General features: G+C 34.3%; 1 protein-coding gene across 2 annotated transcripts; it reads right to left on the minus strand.

Moving 5' to 3' along the window:
• Positions 1-4,869: 4,869 nt before the first annotated feature.
• LOC120270510 (lipoxygenase 6, chloroplastic-like) lies at positions 4,870-10,032 on the minus strand. 2 transcript variants are annotated; one of them, XR_005539608.1, is made up of 10 exons: positions 9,799-10,032; positions 8,769-9,049; positions 8,184-8,421; positions 7,389-7,718; positions 7,145-7,230; positions 6,950-7,057; positions 6,568-6,869; positions 6,127-6,393; positions 5,025-5,946; positions 4,870-4,988 (listed from the first exon to the last, which is right to left on the minus strand). XR_005539608.1 is itself a non-coding variant. In XM_039277545.1 (9 exons), the coding sequence occupies exons 1-9, from the start codon at positions 9,902-9,904 to the stop codon at positions 5,187-5,189; spliced, it is 2,478 nt and encodes an 825-aa protein (XP_039133479.1). In that variant the 5' UTR covers positions 9,905-10,032; the 3' UTR covers positions 4,931-5,186. The 2 variants fall into 2 exon arrangements, 1 of the variants encoding a protein (XP_039133479.1); XM_039277545.1 differs by having other exon boundaries at positions 4,931-5,946.
• Positions 10,033-11,092: the final 1,060 nt, after the last annotated feature.

Below are 11,092 nucleotides of genomic sequence, written 5' to 3' on the forward strand. Positions count from 1 at the left end.
ACAATCAAAATTATATAATAACACAAGTTAAAATATCATAACTAGTTAAAGTCTTTTACATAAACAACTAGTACAAAACATTAACTAGAACAAATTCATAATTGACATCTACGAGTTTTCATATTTTGAAAACAATGAATCATAGTTTCAATCAAAAATATCTTTCTCAATGTACGTCACCAAGCAATCAGCTAAGAATTGATCACCAATTCTATTTCGCAATCAAGTCTTCACAATTTTCATTGCAAAGAAAACCCTCTCCACAGTTGCAGTTGAAATTGAAAAAATTAGAGCTAGATTTATAAACCTATAAACTAACGGATATAAAATATATTTTTTTTTTTGTTCTTGCCATTCTTCATTTTTTTTTTTGAGACATTTCTAAGTCTATTGTTGTTTTTTTCTTGAAATACCGCTCCATAAAATCGCTACATAAATAAAAAAAAAAAGTAAAGTTCATTGTATTGAAATATCTCAACACAAAATTCCTATAATTAAATTTCAATTAACCCAAATCCAACACAAGATCAAAGAATAATTAGAAACGTGTGAAAGAATCTAATGATGAGAACCCTAAAATCTAAATAATGAGAAAAAACATTGTTCTTAACCCTAATTGAAGACAAAGATAAGAGAGAATGAGAGATAGTGTACCAAATCCCAGAGGCCGGAGCTTGGTGGTGATGACTGATGAGTGATCAAGGCTAGTAATCATAGTGAAGATGAGAAACAAACACCCAAAGATTCCTATGGATGAGATGATAGCGTGACTAATTGAAGATTATAACTTTATTCTTAACCCTAATTGAAGTCAAAAATGAGGGAGATAGTGTACCAAATCCCGGAGACCGATAGCGGGAGCTTGGTGGTAATGACTGATGAGGGTGAGAAATCAAGGTGAAGATGAGAAACAAATGCCCAAAGATTACTATAGATGAGACGAGAGCATGACTTCGTTGGCTTTCTCTTCCAAAGACTCTCAAAGAGAAAAATAAGAGAGATGATCCAACGGTCCCACAATAGTTACTATAGAACCGAGATGTGGCTCAACCTCATCCATTGGATTACCTCGATTTAATAACTTCTAAAGTAAAGGGCATGGATTTTTTAAGATAATTACCAATATATCCCTAGATTATATAATAAAAAATAAAATAAAATTTATAAACTCATAGCTAAGATTGAGCCACTTCTAATTCCGTGATAGTTACCACGCCAGAGTCTACCGGATAAAAATTCGAAAAGTAAAGGGTAACTGATAAATATTTATGTTTTGTGACTTGTGAGGATGAATATGTAAATATAATTTTATAAAAGCGTATATAAAATTATATACTTTTATAGGGGTGAAAATATAAATATTCCTATCATAACTTATAAAAAAAATAGAAGAGGGCAAATAAAATATTAAAAAAATATATTATATAATATGATAAAAAAACTTTAAAAGAAAATAAATTTTTTTCAAAACTAAAAAAGGGGCAATTGCCTCCTCATGTATAGATGGAAGAAACATCAACGTGGACATTTGTAGAACATCCGTAGTTAAGCACAGTAAAAATTAAATAACTATAATGAGTTTTAAGTTTTAGTTTTTATAGTTACTATAGCGCTAGTGGAAATAGGATTGAATGATTAAGACTTAGATACTGTGCATAAACTGATTGGACAGTTCAGATCAGAAAAACTATTAAATAAACAGTATATAACCATTAAATTAAAATCCAAGATAACAACTTTTGTAGATTTTAAAATCTACAAACCTACTCAGATGATCCTCTCATATATATTTATATATATAAAAAATTATATAAAATATATTACTAACGTGACAGTGATATGTCTAATCACATAAATTTTAAAGCATGAACAAATTTATATAATTTAGAAAGTAAAATAACACGCTTGTTTAATTAGTAAAATAAAATGAGTTGTAAATATTAATAAAAATAATTTCATGTAGAATTTAAGGCAAGGAACTGAGGGGAGTGCTTTCAAGCTTCAATACACGTTTTCTTGCCTAATAAATAATCTAACATTTAAATTTACATTTTAACTAATAAATAGATGTTGTTATTATTATTTTTTTTCTAAAAATATTAATAACCACATTCATGAAAATAGTAAAAATCTCGTAATATACATTGGTGGGTAAGTCTAATTTAATATTTATCTATTTTAAAATAAATAAATAAATTCGAAACTCAAAAGATATAATGTTTTAACTGAAAGTATGGTAGGACAGTTTAGTAATTATATTTCAAATACATAAATTTTAATTTTTTTTATAAATATAACAAAATTTATATACAATTTAGAAGTATGCACATAAGAAAAATAATAATTTATTTATGTATTTTTATTTTGCTAATGGAGTGATTAAATTATGAGTAGGAATATGCATAGTATTAGAAATTGGACATCCAACCAAGTACTCTCATTTTGAGATGGAAAGCTAGAGTGATAAGTCTAAGCTCACGTGAAAGACTTAAAAATCACCGATTACAACAAAAAAAATTTGAACTCAAGATGATAAAAATTTTCTATCTCAACTTAGAACAAATGGGTAGCTCGTTCGCTGTCAGCATGCTCTTATAATCAAGATCTTTGACATCAATCTTAGGTACCATTATATTCGGTACTTTCAAATTTAAAAAATTAAAAAAAAAAATCAAATTTTATACAATAAGATCAGTACTACCAGATAAAAGATCTATATCATAAATTTTCATTTTTAAAGCATTGACAATGAAAATTTATCCTTGATATCGGTGTTTGGTTGGATGTAATTGAAAATACAGTGGATTTGTATTTACAAATCCTTGTATTTGAAAAACCAGGAGAGTCAAATCCAATGTTTTGTTGGATGTACTTGTAATACTGGATCATAAAATTTTATGTTTGGTTGGAGGTATTTGTAAATTTGGATTTAGAAAACTGGTTTGATGTAATAATTAATATAAATTATTTTTATTTTAAGTAAATATGAATTTAAATATTAAATATTAAATATTATGATTAATTAATATAATTAATATATACTTAATTTATTATAATAAAATATAATATATATTAATTATTTTATAATTAATATAATATAATATATCAATTATATACCACCAAAAATATCATTTGTCAAATTAATTAATTAATTAATTATATAATTTTATTTGTTTGTATTCTAACTATATTTTAGTTTTTTAAAAAATAATTTTAATTGGAATTCCAAATGCTGGATTTGGAACTACACCCAATTTGAGTGTAGCTCCAAATCCACCAAAATCCAATCAAAGAGGATTTGCAACTCCAGCTAAAATCCACCAAACAAAACAAATTATTTTAAAAAACTTTATAATTCCAACTACAAAAAATTTTAAATACTACCAAATAAACATCCCATAAAAAAAGGCTTGTCCTCTTTTAATGGCAGGTAACATCTGACGCTTTTCAGTTTTCAGCACCTTATTTATTTATTTTTTTTAAATTTTCTGTTTAAAGGTAAGGAAAAAAGTACTAATAATTTAGGCTTCACGAGAATGGTTTGCAATAATTGACCATACTTTGATATGTATATGCCAGAGAGAAAACGCCATCTCAAAGTCCTTGGCCAAGTTTCAAAGGACAAAAAAATTTAAAAAAGGGTACGTTTTTTAACATATTAAATATTTTTATAAAAATAATAAGTAATAAATACGGATATAAAAATATTTAAATATTACTTGTAATCTATTCGTATATTTACATCAAGTTTGCTATATAAAATATTATTAGTGTCTCACAGAAAAAATGGGTTCAAAATTTTTCTCACATAAGACAAATGTATATGTTTTGAGAGATTAACTTCGTATGAGAATTATGTAAGAAGTGTATGTGATTATTGAAAAAACTATAACATATTTTATTCTTACAAGATGAGTTTTTCGTTAATAAAATAAAATAAAATTATGGAAATCAGTCGATTAGTGATTGAACCACTAATGGACCAATGATCGGTCACCGGAGACCGATCAAACCGCCAGTGGACCGTCACCGCGTCACCAGAGGCCAGCCAGCTGATGGTCGTACCATCAGTGGACCGGTCGTCAGTTGCCGGAGGCCAAATTGTAGGCGACCGGACCACCGGTGGACCGTTGGCATATCACCGGTGGCAGACTGACTGATGGTCGGACCACAGGCCGAACCAGTGGGCAGTCATCAGAGGCGGGCGGACCACTAGTGGACCGGTGGCTGAATGAAAAAAGAGACTTTTTACAATGAAAAAACTATTCCACTCTTAGTAGAATGTTTTTTTTATGCTATAATACCTATATTATGACAATTTTAGTATTTTAAATAAATATCCAAACAACCAATATGGTATAATTCTCAGAAAATATTAAATTATGGCATATTATACGAATTATGACATAATTTTGGCCTATCCAAACAGAGAATAAATATTTTCTAAAAAATGTTAAAACTTTTGATTAATTTTTATAACTTTAAATTCAAAATAAATCAAGGAAATTATTCCTTACAGTTAATTAATTAATTAATTAATAATTGAGCAGAAGAATGTTTTGATTAAAATTATGAAATAAAAAAAACGGAACCAAGTGCAACTCATAAGATATTGATATATGAATTAAAGCTTAACAATTAAAAATTTTGGTTGAATACAAAATTATTTAAAATAAACTTTACAAATTGTTTTTAATTGAAACATAAAAAACAAATTAACACAAACCAAAATTTCAAATTATTATTTTATCTTCAAAACTATTTGCTGAGAGTGGCGAAGCATGGAAACCACTTGACATAGTCCTTGAGAGTTTTAATTATTATTTTTCAAGTGATCAGAATGCATTTAAAGAGCAGAAAAGTTAGATCTTGATATCAACCTATTTATAATTGATCTAAAATTTTATTACAATGAAATGACTTCGACAAATTGAGCCAACCGAAGCTTCTCCTTCCAATTCTTCACAAAGTTTGAAGATAAACTACACCTTTCATTTGAAGAAAAGAACAATGATAAACTACACAACACAATCTAGAGGCCTCACAAATTTTTACTTGTACATATACTGTAACAATAGGACTTGCCAGTTGCCAAACCTTGTGCAAATCTTGCAAACAATATCAATCTGTGGAGCTAATTTCAAACAATAAGTGCGCAATTAGATACAATGCAAGCAGCCAATGGTTCATATGGATATGCTATTCGGAACGCCACGGCCCGTCACACCGGGACCGGAGGTAGGAAGGAGAAGTTCGTATGGAGGTACACCAGCTCCGCTTCTGTTCTTGAGATGGAAGTTCTTGTTTCTCTTGTGTATGATGTCCTCAATCTCGACCAATTTTGCGGAGAATGTTTCAAAATAGTTCACTATTTGCCGATCCTTGATCCAGTGAGAGTGTGAATTGTGCAGCTGACCCAGATACTCCTCGTCAGGAGAATGCGTCGATAAGGTGTCCTGGACTGCCATTATTTGAGTAGCTTGAAGTTGAGATGGCACCGATGACAGAAAAGTGTATTGAGGATTCAATATGAAGTCCTCGTAGTCAGGCTCATCTTCTTGTGGAATGAGTTTCTTCATTAGAGTAGGCCGATTCGGCATGTAGCCTCCGAATGGGTACTGACCAAAGTTTACAGCTGCATGTTGTCCTGAAGCAGTCCATATCATGATAGTCAGAATGTTGATCAGGTCTTCTTGGTTGTTTAACTTTGGCCACCATGGTTCGTCTTTCTTGTCCGCATGACCTTTGTTCTTAATCTCATCCCACCAATCTTGGAGCTCTGTGTCGGAAGTAACAGCTTCGGCTTTGGTGTAGAAATGGTTCACATAGTCGCGGACCCAATCTTGTATCGCCGACCAGATGAGCAGACCATCTGCGGCGTAAGGGTAGTCCTCTATGACAAGCTTTATGCCACAAGGCATCGAGGGGTCCTCTACAGCCATGCCTCTGAAAATGAAAGTGATCAAAATAGTTATCACCTTATGCAGACAACCACATCAAGAAGAATAATAATAACAACAACAATAACAACAACAACAACAACTGCAAATGCCTTTGAAGATTTGAATTTTAAAGAAAAGTGATGACTGCTCCAAGGATTTTGCAAGGAATACACAAAACCTTTACCTTCGGATCAGGTCAGCCGGCAGTGCTTCCATATCAAATCGCCACACGCTCTTATAAGCTGCTGAACTAAGCTCTAATGAGTACTTCCCTGGGCTAAAGCAGGCCTCAATAATGCCACCACCATTTATTAAACTTTGGCGTGCCAATGCGTTGATTTCCATTGTGTATCGCATATGTGGATGCAGCAGCTTGAAAATTGGGTGCATGAAACTAAGCTGCCTATGAGCAGCAATTATGTAGGGCTCCATACATGCATGAGTCCTCAACCTAGAAATTCAAAACCACATTAGTTACCTAAAGCATCTCTCTCAGTATACACGAAGAAAAAGTGTTTATTTGCATTCAAATGTTGAATTCAAAAGTTCATGTGTGTGGCATAGGATCATAAATAGCCTGCCGTTGCACTTGTGCAAAAGAAGGAATTGATCGAAATCCCCTTACCAATGGTTCACTAGTTGATGGACCCCAGCATCAACTGAACAGACATGAGCTTTTGCCAATTTCCAAATCCAATGACTTGTAGCATCATGTCCTCTTGTATATACCCTTTTTTTAGGAGGATTGGAAGCAGTAGGTGGCAAGCTAAGCTCGATAGCGATTGGTCTAAGAGTGCCAAATCTGGTGCGGAAGAATATTGTTCTTGAAGCATAAACTTTCCTTCCCTTCAAGGAGTTGATCTTTTTTACAAATGGAAGAAGGAGATCATGATAATCAAGAATAAACAATCTATCATTCTCCATTGCCTGCACCATGAGTTACAAACAAGTAGATAAGAACAATGCACCAAATAAGATTATGCTATTTCACATGTACCTTTGCATACCTCTTCAAGGCTCATTCCGTTCAAATCATGCTCTATACACTCCTTAGTTATTGCCGACTCTGGAGGACCATAAACTGCAGGATCCAACTTACTGATTATAGGGAACTCCTGCATTGATAAACTCGAAATAAGCGTTACTGTATGCAAATGAAGATTATATCAAACATTTATTCATGACGTCAATTTACACCATACCCTCAGTCTTTCAATATCAACTGGGTTTACACCAGCTAAAGTCTGGCGGGCAAATTCATTGTCCCGCAACCAAGAAAAACTGTCCCCTGTGGACAACATATCACCAATAGATATGTGACGAGTTTAGTACACAAAACAAGGAGAGAATTTAACAACAACTTCAGTAAATGGGAGACTGATGCTACAGCATCTCAGTGATAAAGAGGTTTGCTCTTGCTCATATGAAAGTAGCTGTAAGACTTACTTGATATGATAGATGGAACCTCATATTTTAGAAATCTTTCACCGACATTCATGATACTTGACAGTATTGATGGGAGTAAAAGCTTGGTGGTTGCTTTAGGTTCATCACGTTGGAGTAGTACCCCGACTTTGTATAGCTGGTCGATGTCAGAGAAGCACTCGAACTGTTTGTCAGATCTAGAAAGTGCAGCTTTTAGGGCTGGTATCAGATTGTGAAGTAATGCTCTTAAAGCTCCAGAAGAAAATGTGGTCTGCTTGACTTCCTCAAATGCCTCATCGCGAGGGACATATATAGGATGAGGCTTCTCTACCCGACCCTCTGCTGTTGGATCTGATTGAAGTTCAACACAATGGCACTGATAAGACTTAGATTCATATATCAAAAATATTACTTTTCTGAATTGAAGCTTGATAGAGGGTCACCAAGTACAAACAAAAGCATCTGAAATTTAATGGTTAAAAAAAAAACATGTTTTGATTACCACAAATGCAAATATGCGACTACTGACTAGAAAAGAATTTTAAATACAAATAGAAGGATTTGATCAAATAAAAATCTGTGCAAAACTAAAGAATCAAATGAACACTCGTCTTTATCAGACATCCTTAAAGAGTTACAGGAAACAAGAGATAAACACAAACCAGATTTGATCTAGGATCTTTATAATCGAAAGTGGGCATCATAATTAAGAAGTTCATTTTGAAGAACACAAAGGGATTACAGAAGTTATTCCTTCTACATAAGGTATATAAAGCATGAAGAATGAAACATCATATACATTCTCGAGAAATATACCTGACTTAGCTGGTGGTCGGCCGGTACGACAACGCCTAGGATATGGTTTCTGATTACCTCCTAGATTTGGCCTAGCAAGATCTTCACCCTTGTCAGGATTACCCAAGTCATTGTATGTGGCATAGTCATAGACTCTTTCAAACATTTTCCTCTCGCCTTGCCCATCACCACGAAGGCAAATCAGGTCTTCTTGTCGAAGGTCCTTAAGACCATTGGGGGTTTGAGATGGCAAGTATGCCTGTTTGATACAATCACAAAACCAATGACAAAGAAATACAAATACCGAGTAGATTCTATTGATATTGAAGTTGCAAAACTTCTAGGCAAAGAGAAACAAAACTCCACTATCCTAGAGTTGCTCTGAGTGGAACTGTGAACAGACCAATAACAAGCTCTTAGACCCATTGTTGTTTATATCTTATTTAGATGCAGTTCTTTTACAAATATATATTACATGAGATATTTGAATATGTTCTATCTTCTAAATATGTCACTTACAATTGGCTGATAAACTGGCTGGCACCAAAATTGATCATATAATATCAACAGAGATACAATGGCCCAACAATTATTAGAGTTCCTAACCTGATTGCTGAAGAGAATCCTGCTCTGAGGATTATCACTGCGAGAATGGATCCATGAATTTGACGGAAAAATGACAGGGCCCCCACTGAAACCATGAATTACAATCTCCATCAGGTAGAACTCCTTGCTATGAGGGTTTGTGATGATAATGGCGCCAGGCAGGCCAAAATCAGACTGGACAGTGAGATTTGCGACATACTCAGCAAGCAATGGATTGCCTGATGCCTGGGGTAACCAACTCCTCACTGGAGTCTCTGCACTTCTCTTCCCAGTTTTGGTGACTGGATGAGATCAACACAATGTAAAAGACTGATTAGCCAAGGTGAAGGAAAAGAGAAGCATGCAAGTATAAATCTGATAATTAACTATATATTAACAAATACAAGCGAAGTATGGAAAGTGTTATAACCATATAGACAAGACTAATCCATGCTTAAACCATTACTCCAAACATAAACTGAATTTCAAACAACTTGCAACAACAATTCTTTCAAAATATTTTTAACCACCCAGGAATACTATGACTTCTCATTCAAGAGTTCCAGCTTTTTGTTACAGCTCTATATCATTGAAGAAAAGCTCAGGGATGAAACAGGACATTGAAATTAATATTAATAAACAATGCTCATAAGATACCACAATTTTCATATAAAAACGAAGAACATAAGATGCTTGAACACCGCCATAAGGAAGAAAATACTTGATAGAAATGTCTAATATCTAAAAAAGATAAATGAATCCATATATCACACAATAAAAAGTAAAGAAGTAAAAAAGAAAATGATCTATCTTTCAAGTTAAACAAAGACATACTTTTCTAAAGTTTTAGAATAAAGAAGTTCAGAGATGTGAAAAAAAAAAGACAAAAAAGAATCACAAAGTTTCCCTAATGAGTAATGGCTCACAAACAACACATACGGAACGGAACAGTATATATGTCTTCAAAGCAAATAATCATCAATCAAAATCAAGGATTTTTTTCAAAGAAGCAACGAAATTCCAAGAAACGAGTAACGGATCAGAAACAAACCAGGGTCGATCTCCTCACTGACGAGCTGAACAACGATCCCACAGCCGATGCCATTAACAAAAGACTCCCATTGATCCTCGATCTTCTCCACCAGCTTCTCCTTCATCTTTTTTCGTATGGTCAGAACCACCCTGACATCCAATTCATCCTTCGGCGACAAAGCAAGAGAATCACTATCACCCACAACAGTGGCAGTCCCGACGCCCTTCTCGTCCTGGCTAATCACAGCCCGGACAGTGCGCTAGCAGTGGAGCGGCGGCGGGGGACAACAAGGGGAGCTGTGTTCTGGTTGTGATGCAATTGGAGAGCTTCAAAGTGGCGGAAATGAAGGCAGAGGCAGCGGTGGAAGGGGTAGAGATTGGAGGTTTAGCTGAAAAACATGGTGGATCTTGAGGGTCAACAGTGAGGGTAGTGGGAGTGAAGAAGATCAAAGAGAAGCGGAAGATGTGGAGATTGAGAGTAATGGAGGAAGAGGTGAAGATCTTGGCAATGGCAGTGGCCCTCAAGCTTGAGAGCTTGGGAGAGAGAGAGAGAGAAGCAATGGTCAATGGAGTCTTGTCGATTGAGAGTGAGACGCAAAGCTTGCATCTTTGATGGCCACCTTTTTCAAGAGACAACCTTTTTCATGAAAAAAGTGTAAATTCGAGCTTTAAGTTTGTAAAATTGCAAAAAACACACGTTAGTTTTGCGATCACAAAAACTCCCTCTTTTAAAAGTCTATTTTTTTGAACCCCGAACCTCAGAACGGATGTGAGCGGAGTGAGTTTCAAAATTTTTGGACTGAAAAATGCCCTTGCATGGGAAGTCAGTGACTTGCTGACCATCTCGATTTGAGGAGGAAGTGGGGGGTTTTTCAGTAGGGTAACCAGAGCAATTTATTGGAGCCGTTTAATTGCTTTTCTCAACTCGCGTCTTGACTTTTTCCATTTCAAAAGCTGTCTCCAGAGTTGTCTCTACGTGAAGCCTCCGTAATTAGCGTTTCATCGACTTTTCCCTTTCCACTCGGGTATCTCGAAGGAGAAGTCCCCCTGTGAACTAGTTGGCATTTCATCGATTTGCAATCTAAGGTATTGAGTATGGTTTTATGTTAACTGTTCTGTTACAAAGAAAGATTTTTCGGTTTTGTTTTGTGCTCCTGTTTTTGTTGGAAGATATTGAAGTCTGCAGGGATTTCTCAGTGGGGTTTTTGTTAGTCTGCGGGGAGATTTCTCAGCTAGGGTTTTTGTTTTTGTTTTTGCATTTTCATATGTATATCACTATCGAAAATAGTTTTTCGATTGTTATGATTTATGTA

Source organism: Dioscorea cayenensis, chromosome 10, assembly GCF_009730915.1.
Source record: "Dioscorea cayenensis subsp. rotundata cultivar TDr96_F1 chromosome 10, TDr96_F1_v2_PseudoChromosome.rev07_lg8_w22 25.fasta, whole genome shotgun sequence".
Taxonomy (NCBI): Eukaryota; Viridiplantae; Streptophyta; class Magnoliopsida; order Dioscoreales; family Dioscoreaceae; genus Dioscorea; species Dioscorea cayenensis.